At 55.9% G+C, this 13,477-nt stretch overlaps 1 protein-coding gene across 11 annotated transcripts in view; it reads left to right on the top strand.

The window, feature by feature from the left end:
• PTPRF (protein tyrosine phosphatase receptor type F) overlaps positions 1–13,477 on the top strand; it is an 86,546-nt gene that overhangs the window by 14,677 nt on the left and 58,392 nt on the right. For all 11 annotated transcript variants that reach the window (XM_073902766.1, XM_073902765.1, XM_073902760.1 and 8 more), the window contains exons 4-5: positions 8,174–8,319; positions 8,487–8,628. In XM_073902766.1, coding sequence (XP_073758867.1) covers positions 8,174–8,319; positions 8,487–8,628 — 288 coding nt within the window. The remainder of the gene's footprint in view (positions 1–8,173; positions 8,320–8,486; positions 8,629–13,477) is intronic.

Genomic DNA, 13,477 nt, shown 5'->3' with positions numbered 1-13,477 from the left:
TGTGTGTGTGTGTGTGTGTGTGTGTGTGTGTGTGTGTGTGTGTGTGTTGAGGGAAGTGGGATCATCCCCTGCCCAAATCCAACTCCGAACTTTCATCCCTTTCCTGCCGCCCTTCCCCCTGCCTGGCACTACAGGACTGGCCGCAGCCCTCCCTGTCACCATGGTTACCACTGCTTGGTTACTGGAGGGAGGCGGAGCACAGGGCTGATTTAGCCAATCTGCACACTGACTGGGAGGGGTGAGGTCGGAGCCAAGGTCCCCAGGGGAAGGGGCTATTCCCAGCCCAGAGGTGGCCAAGGGCCAACGTGGGGATCAGCCCCATGTTGGGGGTTAGTGGGCCACAGGGCTTCCATCACCCCCCACTCCAAGTATCTGGGCATAGATCTCTCTCCTTGCCCCACCCAGGCCCTTTCTCCTAATGGCTCATTAATTATTCAGGACCAGATCCCGGAGAGGGATGGGACCAGGGCACCCCCGCCCTTTGTCCTCTGAGGAGGGGCCCTCGTGGGGCTAGTAGGGCCAGGGGAAGGGGAGGGCCTTCCTCCTGGGGGCGGGGGGGGGTAGTGGAAGCTTTGAGGTGCAGGCCCTGGTGGGGGTGATCTCCAGGCCTGGCTGGGGCTGTTGGGGAGAGCTTGAGTCTGCAGGGGCAGGTTGGAGTAGAGGTCGCTGGGTGTGACTCTGACGTTGGCAGGGAGGCAAAAGCTTGTCAACAGTCAGGTGTGGTCACTAGCCCTTGGACACTGAAGTCCTGTGCTTGCTCCCCGACCTCACCCTGGACACTCTCATGGCCTTTGGACAAGAGCTTGAGGGCTGAGGGAGGAGCGCCCAGCTGGGCTTTCAGACAGCACATCCTGGGAGACTAGCTGCCTTCCCCTCCTGCTGTGGACCGAACATGCCCTAGCGCGTCCCCTCATCCCCCAAACCCGCTCCTCTTTCTGTGTTCTCTCTCCTGGCCAATGGCGTCACCACCCGCCCCACCACCCAAGTCAGAACCCGGGGCCGCCTCCCTGTCTCATACCCCACATCTAATCCATCGCCAGCTTCTGTTGTTTCTCCCTTCTAAACATCTTTGGAATGCATCCACCTTCCCTTCTGCTGCCTTCACCCAAGCCACCCTCACTCTTGTTTGGGCTTTCACATGCAACTGCCTCCCCATGGCTTCCCTGCCTCCGTTCCCTCACAAGCCATTCTTCCAAAGTAAAAGTCTGGTTGAAAACGAAAGCCTGACTGTGTCACCCCTCAGTTTAAAATCCCTCATGGGTCGTCTGGGAGGCTCAGAAGGTTGAGCGTCTGCCTTCGGCTCAGGTCATGAGCCCAGAGTCCTGGGATCGAGTCCCACGTCGGGCTCCCTGCTCAACGGGGAGCCTGCTTCTCCCCTCCCTCTGCCTGCCGCTCCCCCTGCTTGTGCTCTCTCTCTCTCTGTCAAATAAATAAAATCTTTAAAAAAAAAATAAAATAAAATCCCGCACTCTCTTACCTTATTGCCTTCAGAATCAAGCCTAGGGGTCTCAGTGCTTCTCAAGGCCCTGCATTTTCCAGCCTCTGCCAGCCTCATCCTTCACTCTGCCCGCCTGCCGCGCAGTCCCGCCGTGCTGACTTCTCTGTTGCCCATGCACTCCCCAGGCCTCTGTCCCTCCTGATGCCTCTGCTTGGAACACTGTCTCATTCTCTTCCCTGACCGGTTCCTGTACACTTCCTCCAGGAGTCTGGGTCATGTGCCACTTGGGGGGCAGAGGGGAACAATACTTGGAGCAGTGTCCCAGAACCTCCACGCTGGTCCCTTGAGACCCAGAACCCAAAGACCAGGGTCTGGAAGGTAGGAATCAGCTGGAGATGCTGAAATAGGGTGAGTGGGGCTCTGCTCCCAGGCAGACAGCCATAGGAGAGGGGACTGGGCTGGGAGCTGTGGGGACCTTGGCCCGGGTCTTAAGGGCCTGCTACGTACACTTTTGGATCTGTACCCTTTCCACTGTGGCCAGGCTTAGTCTGGGCTTGGGAGACTTCTAGCCAGGGATGAGTGGGCAAATGTGGACAGAGCTGCTGCAAAAGGTAGGGCAGGCGCCCCAGAGAATTGACAACTGGAGCAGTGAAGCGCGGAGCGGACAAATGTGTTTCTATAGGCCTCTTAACGAGACAAATGAATGGGAGCCCTGGCCTCTGAGGGGAGTGGAGGGAAGGAGGGTGGAGAAGCAGCTGCCGAGAGTTAGCCCAGAGGCCCCAGCGTTAATGCCGAGTCAGCTCCGATGGAGACCCAGGCACGCGGGGTTGGGCAGTTCCAGAGCCCAGGGCTTCATGGTTTCTCAAGGGGAGCGGCTTGTGGGGCTAGAGGTGGTACCAAGCAGGAAGAGGTTTCTGCTGCTCTAACGGGCGAGTCAGGTGCCAGGTGTCCACACAGGCCTGCCTTCGGATCCTGCCGTTCACGTTACTCCAGCGTGTGCTCTGTTGGGGGGCGGCACCGGCCCAGAGGTAGTGACCTAAGCACCTGCCTCGGGTGCCGGGAGGCTTCCTGGAAGAAGGGAACCCTGAAGGGTGACTGGATATTTGCTAATGGGGGGTGGTACATAATGGGATGAGATTGGGTGGTGGGGGACATTAACGGCCCTGGGCTTCTCCATGGAGCTCATGAGAGAGCTACAGTGAAAACCTTTTGTCCCCAGGCAGCATGGGACAGAGGCAGGGATGCAGCGCAGGTAATCAGGTTCAAGCGGGGGCCCTGGTTATGGCCCAGTGACTTGGAATCATAAGAGCTCAGAGCAGGATGCCCCACAGCTGGAGGGGTAGGGGTGAGGGTGGGGTTGGGGGCAGGAGCCTGCATAGCTGAGGGTGTGTGTGTGTCATGTCATACCCCCGCCCTGCCAGCCTTATGGGTAGGCAGGGCCACCGGGTGGGTAGGACCTGGTGGCCTGCCTAGACTCTGCCCTCTGTGGCACTTCCAGCAGATTGCTTTCTCTCTCTGGACCTGTTTTCCTATTGCACAACGAGGGTAATCATTCCTACCTGGAAAGGTTAACTGAGGTCCCATGTTCAAGGCACCTGGCACTTAGTATGTGGTCCCTCCGATCGAGGCCATGACCTGGGGCTCCCTGCGTGTCCCCTGGGAAACCAGGGGTGTCTCTGAGCGGGCTCCCCTCTGGAGGGCGCCGAGAGCGGTTATAGGAGCTAGAGTTAATGAGTCCCCACCTCATTAGGCGGCTCAGGGCCTGGGAACCCACCTGTCCAGGAGCTCCCTCCCCTGCCTCGCTGACCCTCACCGCCTCGGGGCTGTGTGTCTGCTCTCTGCCTCCGTGCACAAGTGTGTACGTGTGTGTGTGTGTGTGTGTACTCCACGGGGAAGGCACAAAATAGCGGTCTGTCTCCCTGTGGAGGAGCCTCTAAAGTGGCCCAGTTTGGCTGTCTGAACAGCCCCCCCAACCAGAGGTGTGCCCACCCTCTCCCCAAGCCAGCCCGCTGGTTTCCTTTATGAAGCCACTCATTCCGACTGTGTATGGGCTCCGTGGCCACTTGCATGAAGAGTGTCCCAGGGCATACTTCTGGGAGCCGCTGCCCAAAGAGCTGTGTGGCCCCTGACCTCCATGCAGCAAGGAAGGGGGCCTGGGGGTTGCAGAAAGCCCCTCCTGGCACGTGGTCTCTGAAGTTCTTCAGACCCTCCCTAAACACCAGCTCGGGGTCAGCACCGGGCCGAGTGGTCAGGGCGCCTGATGTTGACAGCAGTCAGTGTAGCTGTGATCAGTGCTGGAATGGGAACCCCAAGGGCAGCCGGACTCAGGACAGGCTCCCACAGGGGGTGGAGTGCAGGAGAGGGGCAGGACGCACACGAAGGCAAAGAGGCGCCCATCGGCCTGGCCTGTCAGGGCAAGTCCACTGGGGCCGAGCTGTGTGCCAAGTACAGTGCTTGGCCCATGGAAGGTGCTCGGTTTGGAAGGAGTCGAGAAGGGTGAGCCTAGAGAGGTTAGTAGGAGCACGTGTGGGGAGGGCTGCAGGGAGAGAGGAGTCAGCACTGAGTTCGTAGCTGGGGAGAGCCCTGGTCAGATTTGTGCTCCTCAAAAGTTGGCCTGGTGAACAAAAGGGGCAAGGGCTCAGCAGGGCTTTGGCTGCAGTGCTGGGTGAGGGGACCCTGGGTGGGAATCGGGGTGGGTTTGGGAAGCTGAGGCTGAGGCTGGAGGCAGGGGAAGGGTCTGTCCCCTGGCGCACAGGGCTGGGGAGGCTCTGCCAGTCTGGCGGGTGGGTGGGCTGGGCGGCACACTGGCTCCTCTCCAGGCTCCAAGGGGGCTCTGCCTCCTCGGTGGCCCCAGGCCTTGGGCCCCCGTCCAGCCTCCACACAGTACTCAGGCTTTTTCCCTTCTCGCTGCTTTCTCGTGACCTGGACCTGGCTCTCCTCCCCAGCTTCTGGTTCTTTGTTTGGCAGGGAGGCCCCGCCCCCCCGGCGTGCTCTCCCGGCCATTCCGGTTCAGCAGGTTCCAGCCTCTGGTTTCTGTGGCTGACATGTTGAGGCAGGAGCCAAAGGAGCCCAGCACCCTGGGCTGCTTTCCCTGATGGAACGGGCTTCCCCCTGGTGTGGAAGGGGCAGCAGCCTCCATCCTCCTCGGGCATCCCCTTGTCAGGTCACTCCTTTATTTGTTCCACACCCCTGTGTGCCAGGAACTGGTCGGGCAACTGGGACAGGGCAGGAAGCAAAGCATGCATGGTGTCCGTTCTGCCCGGGGGTATTGTTCTAGGTGGGGAAGCAGCTGTGAGCCAAATACTCCCCCCCAAACGTAGAAAAAGTAATAACCTCACGCATGTACTATGTAACAAACTGTGAGCAGTGCTATGAGGGAGGCAGAGGGAGTTACCAGAGAGCTTCAAACTAGGAACTGAGCTAATGGAGCAGGGGACAATGACAGGGAGACCAAGGGAGGTTTTCTGAGGAAATGATGTTTAAGTTGGGATCAGGAAGGTAAAGAGGATGTCTAAGAGATTTGTGGTGGCAGAAACAGCTTATGCAAAGGCCCCGAGGCCACAGGGAACATTGCTTATCCAGGGGATGGGAAGCCAGGGCTGGTGGAGGTATGGGGGGGGCATGGTGGAGAGTGGCTAGGGTTAGACCTGGCAGGGCTCTGTCCACCATGAAAGGAGTTGAATTTTGTTTTGATAGCAGTGGGAGGCCATCTCAGGGTTTTAATCAGAGGAGAGAGGCAGTTCACTCTGGCTGCTGAATAGACTAGAGTGGAGGGGGCAAGACTGGAGGCAGGGACACAGCTTGTTGGGCTGGTGGAGTGTCCAGTCAAGGGAAGGTGGTATCTGGACTAAGGTGGTAGCATTGCAGAAGGAGATCACAGGAGATCACAGAGCTGCTGGTGTGCAGGTCCTCGGGTGTGGGGGAGGAGTGCACACCCAGTGGAGCCTGAGTGGGCAGAGTCCTATCCGAGAGGACCCGTCCGAAAGGACCAACAAACAGGGACAGGCTCTGCAGACCAACACAGACTGGGAGAGTCTGGAGCCTCCTTCAGAGTGTAATCGGAGGAAATGTGAAGCAAACTGAAGCTTCTAGAGCCTCTGTTATCCCCAGGCCACTCTGGCTCCCACCAAGGCTGCCCTGGCCCTTCTGGCCCAGCGGCCTCATGCCCTCTATTCCAAGAGCAGTCGGGTAGGGCCTGAGTTTCCGTCCTCCATGGAGCCTTGGGTGCTGGTGCTAGAAGATGAGCTTAGGATTTAGAATGCCCGTCAAACCCTAGCTCCACCCCCACATCACTCTGTGACTGGTCCGTTAGCCCTCTGAGCCGCCATTGCTCCATCTCTCAGACGAAGATGCTAAGACGACCCGCGTCATTGTTTCAAGACTAATAATATGAATGAGAGTCTGCACAGACCCTTGGGTCACTAGCACCATTTTGCAGATGAGAAAAGGGAGGCTCAGAGATGATGAATGACTTGCTTAAAAATTACATAAAGTGCCCCCTCCCCCCGGGTGCTCGGTAAGGTGGTTCCCTTCCTGCTGTCTGTACCTGCAGCTGTAACTGCTAACCCGGTGGTTCCCCAGCCCCTCCGCTCCTCGGGGACTGTTTCCATCTCTTTCCGCTGGACCCTGGATTGGCACCCTCTCCCTTTCTGCTGCCTCCTTGCCAGCAGCATGTAAATATTGTCTTTCATGTCTTAGGAAACTGGAAAAGAAACCAAGATGTAAACCTCCCTCGGCCCCTCATCCCCTCTAGGTGCCATCTTTTCTTCACAGCCAGTGCCCTGTAAATGGTCACTGCACTCTTCCCTCTCCTTCCTCACCCCCCCAACTCACTCCTCCATCTCCTTCGGTCCGCCTCCCGCCAGCATGCCACAGGCCCTGTTCTTCACAAGGCCCCTCTGTTCTGCACCAGGTGTCTTGGAGTCAGACAGGCTTGAAGTCAAGTCTCAGATGTGCCACTCCTTGGCTGTGTGACTTTGGGCAAGTGACTTGGCCTCTCTGAGCCTGTAAACTGGGAATAACAGTGATGAAGGACTAGATGAGATAAAGTTCCTGGTGCAGAGTGGGTGCTTAGGGAGAGATTGTCATCATGGCACACACACGTTTGTGTGCCAGGGATCGGGTCAGGTTGGGCCGGGGCTCACCGGCGCTGAGCAGGTGGTCTGAAAGGTCATTTCTCATGGTATTAGCCTTCCTAGAGCTGTTCATTGGCCTGATTAATAGGAAATGGATCCTCTGTCAGGATTAACGAGGCGTTGCTACATCTTAATGAAAGCAGGTTTCTCTGGTCTTGTGGCCCCGGGAGGTGGGATTCATGGGGACAGGTGCTCCCAGTCAGCCCTGGTGTGTGTACCGAGGTGATGTGGGCATGGCAGTACAGTGTCTGAGGCCCCTTCCTCCTTCCCCTCCCCCACCTCCCGGTGGCCACCCTGGGGAGATGTACAGGCTAGCTATATCAGAAGGCAATAACCAAGTCAGTGGGGGGGGGGGATGGGGGTGCAGATTTACAGGAAAGCATTCACCTGGGAAGACGTCCAGAGATACTTGAGAGGTGGAATGTCTAGGCCTTTCGGGACTGCTGGTATGTGGAGGCTGAGAGAGGAGGAGTCACGGTTTCTGGCTTGAGCTTAGGGGTAGATGGAGGTACCATCACCCAGATGGAGAGTAGTGGGGGAGGGACAAGTCTGGGAGAGACGCTGGGGCAGCTTTCCGCATGCCTTTGTCCTGGAGCTTGGAATTGATTGGGGGGAGGGGAGACAGAGTGTAGCATTTAAAGCATGGACTCCAAACTCAGAACTCCTGGGTTCAAATCTCAGCTCTGCCACAAACCAGCTGTGTCATGTTGATAAATCCCTTAACCTCTCTGTGCCTTGATTTTCTTCTTTATAAGCACATGCAATTATAGCACCCACTTCATATACTATAGCTCTTTCAATAGTGCCTGGCACACAGTAAACACTTTATAAGGTTTAGGTGTCACCATTAGTATTTTCTTTTTCTTTTCTTTATTTATTTTTTAAGATTTTATTTATTTATTTGACAAAGACATAGCAAGAGAGGGAACACAAGCAGGGGGAGTGGGAGAGGGAGAAGCAGGCTTCCCGCCGAGCAGGGAGCCCAATGCGGGGCTCAGTCCCAGGACCCTGGGATCATGACCTGAGACGAAGGCAGACGCTTAACGACTGAGCCACCCAGGCACCCCTCTTTCTTTTTCTTTTAAAGATTTACTTATTGGGTGCCTGGGTGGCTCAGTTGGTTGGGCAACTGCCTTCGGCTCAGGTCCTGATCCTGGAGTCCCGGGACTGAGTCCCGCATCGGGCTCCCTGCTCGGCAGGGAGTCTGCTTCTCCCTCTGACCCTCTTCTCTCTCATGCTCTCTATCTCTCATTCTCCCTCTCTCAAATAAATAAAATCTTTAAAAAAAAATAAAAATAAATAAAGATTTACTTATTTATTTTATAGAGAGAGCGAGACAGTGAGGGAGGAGAGGAAGAGAGAGAGAATCTCAGACTCCACGCTGAGTGCAGAGCCTGATGTGGGGCTCGATCTCATAACCCTGAGATCATGACTTGAGCCGAAACCAAGAGTCAGACACTTGGCCGACTGTGCCACCCAGGCGCCCCTAATATTTTGTGTATAGATCTTCTTGGCACATGCTCGCATGCCTACCAGCTGTGGAGTGTTGGCCATCTCTGTAGGACTCTGCCAGGGTGACTTGGTGTCTCCATTTCTCCAGGCAAACCTGTCTTCATTAAGGTCCCTGAGGACCAGACTGGGCTGTCAGGAGGAGTGGCCTCCTTCGTGTGCCAAGCCACAGGGGAGCCCAAGCCGCGCATCACATGGATGAAGAAGGGGAAGAAAGTCAGCTCCCAGCGCTTTGAGGTATAATCTTGGGTAGGAAGGGGCAGGCAGGGCTCCCGGTCTGCCTGTCCTCTTCCGGGGTCTGGTCCTACATCCCTTCTCCTAGGTCTCCCTCCTCGGGGGCCTTTCGGAGGTGGGAGGATGTCTGACCCTGAGCAGGCTGTGAGCCTGTGTCTGTCCTCTGGCAGGTCATTGAGTTTGATGATGGGGCAGGGTCTGTGCTGCGGATCCAGCCGTTGCGCGTGCAACGAGATGAAGCCATCTATGAGTGCACAGCCACCAACAGCCTGGGAGAGATCAACACCAGTGCCAAGCTCTCAGTTCTCGAAGGTATGTGCCGGGGAGCAACGTGACGTGGTGGGTGGGTAGACCGGCATGTGGGAAGAGCCAGTCAGCCAGCCCTGCCCCTGCCGTGGGCTGGTGTGTGGCAGAAAGGAGAACTGGCCATCTTGGCGTCGGCAAAGGTCAGATGTGGACAGGGATGGTCACTGGATGTGGCCTGGACTGTTTAGCGTGTACCTGGTGTCTTTGTATCCTCCTGCAGAGCCGTGGCATTGCTTGTGTAGGGTCTGAGGTCTGACTTGACGTGTGGGGCTGCAGTTGTCTATTGTCTGGGTGATGTGGCTTGTGACAGCGGATCTGATTTTCCTGTGGAGCCTGGCGGGCGGCTCCAGAGAGGTGTGTTCCCTGTAGCCCTTAGGAACAAGGGCCCCAGGCTGGGGGCTATGACTGTGTGTGTGGATTTTAGTGTCTTCTCCCCTCCTGGCTCCTGCATTCATTCACAAATACTCCCCAATGCTGCTGTGAAGTCCAGAGCGTCATCTGACCTGGGCCCTGCCCTCGAGACGGTCCCCAGTAAGTCTAATGGGGGCAGCTACGGTTGCACAGAGGAGAGGGAACTGTTGTCTGAGCTGAGCCCAAAGGGTAAGTGGGAGTCGGGGTGGGGGCCTAGGCAGAAAGAACAGCAGCAGCAGCATGTGCCAGGGCCCAGAAGGAGGAGAGAAGGGGGTTTTCAGGGAACTCTGAGTTGCTCAGTTCGGCTTGGGGGGTAGATGGAGTTGGAGGGCACAGAGAGACGGTGGGGTGATCTAGAGAGGCTGGAGGGTAGATCACACAGGACATGGCTGAGAAACGAACACTCCTGGGGGCATAGGAAACCATGGATGGGGGGGTGACATGATCGGCCCTCAGGCACAATGGATTCATCAGCCTGAATATGTCTGTGTATTTTCAAAATATAGCCTTGATTGTTGCCTTTTTTAAAAAAATCGCAGTAACAATACTTGTTCACTGTTGAAAATTTGAGAAGTGTAAAATAGCACATAGGAAAAAGTAAAAATCACCTGTTATCTTGCCTCTACCAGTGACACTTGGTTATTTCCTTAGGGTCCATTTTCTGGGCAGGCATTACGTATGCAGTTGACCCTTGAACAGTGCAGGGGTTAGGTATGCTAACCCCCCCCACTGCCAAGCAGTGGAAAATCTGCATATAACTTTTGACTCTCCCAAAACTTAACTACCAATAGCCTAGTATCTACTGGAAGCCTTACCAATAACGTAAAGTTGATCAGGGGCACCTGGGTTGCTCAGTCGTTTAAGCGTCTGCCTTCGGCTCAGGTCATGATCCCGGGGTCGTCCTGGGATCGAGCCCCACATTGGGCTCCCTGCTCAGGAGGGAGTCTGCTTCTCCCTCTGTTCCTCCCCCTGCTCATGCTCCCTCTCCCCCCCGGAAATAAATAAATAAAATCTTTTTTTTTTTTTAAGATTTTATTTATGTATTTGACAGAGAGAGACACAGCGAGAGAGGGAACACAAGCAGGGGAAGTGGGAGAGGGAGAAGCAGGCCTCCCGCCGAGCAGGGAGCCCAATGCGGGACTCGATCCCGGGACTCCAGGATCATGACCTGAGCCGAAGGCAGTTGCTTAACCAACTGAGCCACCCAGGCGCCCCATAAATAAATAAAATCTTTAAAAAAACCCCATAAAGTCGATTAACACATATCTTGTGTATGTATTATATACTGTATTCTTACGATAAAGTAAGCTAGAGAAGAGAAAATCTTATTAAGAAAATCATGAGAGAGGGGCACCTGGCTGGCTCAGTCAGGAGAGTATGTGACTCTTGACCTCGGGGTCGTGAATTCAAGGTCCACCTTGAGTGTAGACAATAGTAAAAAAAAAGTAAATTTTTAAAAAAAATCATGAGAGAAAATAAATTTGTGTAGTACTATACTATAGTTATCGAGGAAAGTTCACATGTAAGTGGACCTGTGCAGTTCAAACCCGTGTTGTTCAAGGGTCGGTTGTATAAGAAAAATGGGATCACGTTCTGCCCCATGATCTGTAGACTGCTTTTTTTTTTTCTCAAGATTTTGTTTTTAAGTAATCTCTACACCCAACATGGGGCTCGAACTCACAACCCTGAGATCAAGAGTTGCATGCTCCACTGACTGAGCCAGCTGGGCACCCCTTGTTTGTAGACTACTTTTCAAAAAAACATACCATGGACATCTTCCTCACCATTAAATATTCTGTATCATTATTTTTAATGGCTGTAGGTATCACACAAGGTGCCTTAATTTAGCCATTCCTTTATTGTTGGACACATATATTGATCCCATTTTCCTGCTTTTATAATTAAAGTGCTATGCACTTCCTTGCAGCTAAGATGTGTTCACCTTCCTGATTATTTCCTTATTCTAGATTCATGGAAGTGGAATTGCTGGATCAAAGGACACATGAATTTTTAAGACTTTCAGTATTTCCAGAAGATTGTGTCAGTTTACACTCCCACCAAGCAGGGCATGAGAGGGCCTCTTTTTTGCACATCCTCACCAGCGGTGGGAATTATCATTAAAAAAAATCTTTGCCAAGTTAATAGGCAAAAAATGGCATCTCAGTTTAATTTGCATTTCTTTGATTACAGGAGCAGTTGAACATCTTTTCACATTGGCCATTTTTATGCTATGGCTTTACGTGTTTGCGTGCATCCATTCAGTAACTCCCTTGCACCTGTGTGTTTCCTGTGTGTATGTGGCGGGGGTCCAGTTTAGAGGGACAGTGGTTCAGAGCGGGGGCTCCGGACCCCTTCCTCTCTTACCTTGTGACCTGGACAAGTAACTGTGCCTCTGAGCCTCATTTGCTCCATCTGTAAACAGGGAGGCAATGCCTACTACCCGAGCTGGTTTGGAGGATTGAATATGACATAAAGTAGTTCACGGGATTCCAGTGGGAACGGTAGCTGCTGCTCGGCCGGAAGCTGCCAGTACCTGGCTTCCATGGCATCATCTCGGTGGTTCAGCCCCACGAGGGGTTTGGCGGGGGGGACTGACCTGTGGAGCAGGGACCCAGAGGCCAGGCGCTGGGCTGGGACCTCAGTTTCTGTCACCCTAACCAGGGACGAGTAGTTCAGCCCTGCCCTCCCTCCTGTTGGCGTCTGCCCCAGCAGGGAGCCATCTGCCCTACCCTGGCATTTGGGAGATGGCTAAAGGGCCAGAACCGTGGCTTCTGCCCCAGAGGGCATCTGATCAGACTCTTGTTGAAGAAAGAGGACCTCCGTGCTGATGTTGAAAGAAAAGCACCCCTCCCCAGAATCCCTATGCCCCAGTTCCTTTGTGGGCACTCTCCTTCCCCCCCCCCCCCGCCCGCACTGCCCTAGGCAGCTTTATCTTTTATAGGATTGAGGAGGAGGAGGATGGTCTTTCAGGTCCTGAGTTGAGGGGGAATTCAGACTTGGAGGGGACCCCTCCATCCTGAGGGGCATTCTTGAATGAAGGTTCCTCTAGCAGGGGCTAGGGGATGTTTGTGTTTCTAGGCTGTGGGAGGTGTCTGATGAGGTTGGGGTCAGTGTGGGGCAGGTCCCTGCCCCGCTGGTACTCCCGCCCCTGGGGGGATGGGACTGTGGGCCTCAGCGAGCCCCTCCTCCTCCTGAAAAGCGGCACCCGGAAGACGAAATGCTGACTTACCATGCCGGTCTGTGTAACCTTGACCAGACTCCTGGCTTGGCAGAAAGGAGCGGAGTGGGAGGTCTCAAAGGTGCCAGGAGGCGGGGCCAGGAGGAAGCAGCCCGGACTGTGAGCATCCCCGCCCCTCCCTGCCCGCCCCGGAAAGGTGTGGGTGGGTGGGGGGGGGCAGGCTGAAAGGGTAGTCTGGCTGGGGCTGTGGGCTGGAGCCAGAGGAGAGCCAGGTCCTCCCGGGAGGCCTCCACAGGATCTCAGGAGGCCTGGGGAGAGGATGAGACTGGTTTGAGGGCTGGGAATAAGAGTGAGTCCGTTCCGGGTGTCACACGCTGCACGTACGCCCCAAAGCACCAAAGCACGGTCCGTGCACATGCTTACTGTGCACTGGGCGTATCAAGGGAGTGGCTGAGAGCTGCCTGCGGCGACCCGGCTCAGGGGAGGAGTCAGTGTTCCCCCAAAAGGGAGCCCCGGCCCACAACTGTGGTCCCGTGCTCCCTGTCCTGTGTGGTTCCGCACCAGGTCCAGCGTCCCCCATACACAGTCCGGTGCAGCCTCGGGGAACCGCCAGGCTGCTTGGGGCCCACCACTCCCTCATCCCGGCCTTTGCCCCCGGCTCCCCCGACACCTGACTGCCACTCCCCGCGTGTCCACGTCTGGCCCAGTGCGGCCCCGCGGTGCTGCGCCCGCCGCCCCCCAGCCCTGGGGCTGGGGACCGGGTGGGGGTGCCCGGCACAAGCGGGCTGGGGCGAGCCGTCGGGGCTGTGACGTGCGCGGGGCCCTGCCGCCCAGTGTTCCTGTCTGAGTGGTAATTGAAGCCATTAGCGCACCAGCCTCTCCCTCGCCCGGTAATGGCAGGAAAAGCTCTTCTCACTCCGCACTCTTGAGGCAGCGGCTGAATCACTCCCCCTCCAACCCGCCCGCTGCCGCCACTGAGACAGAAAATCTGACATCTTCCCTCTTGAGGGAGGGGGAGGGGCGGCAGGCTTTGCTTCTTGGCCTTTCCCTCCAGGAGGTGGGGGGAGTGAGGGGCTTGGCACTCCTTCTGGACAATACGATCTGCCTGAGCCAGTGGGTTCCAGGCCAGGCAGGACAGTGGTCAGCAAAGCCCCAGAAGAGGCCAGACAGCAGGGATGTGGGCAGGGCCCTGGTGACTTGGGTAGGTTCTGGGAGGGCTAAGGAAGGGGAGGGGAGAGATGGAGGACTGGGGGGGGGGGGGGGGGG

This window comes from Callorhinus ursinus, unplaced genomic scaffold (genome assembly GCF_003265705.2).
Source record: "Callorhinus ursinus isolate GAN/ISIS: 27379988/994484 unplaced genomic scaffold, GSC_fseal_2.0 scaffold18, whole genome shotgun sequence".
In the NCBI taxonomy this organism is placed as follows: Eukaryota; Metazoa; Chordata; class Mammalia; order Carnivora; family Otariidae; genus Callorhinus; species Callorhinus ursinus.
This window is presented reverse-complemented; position numbering and strand designations above follow the sequence as displayed.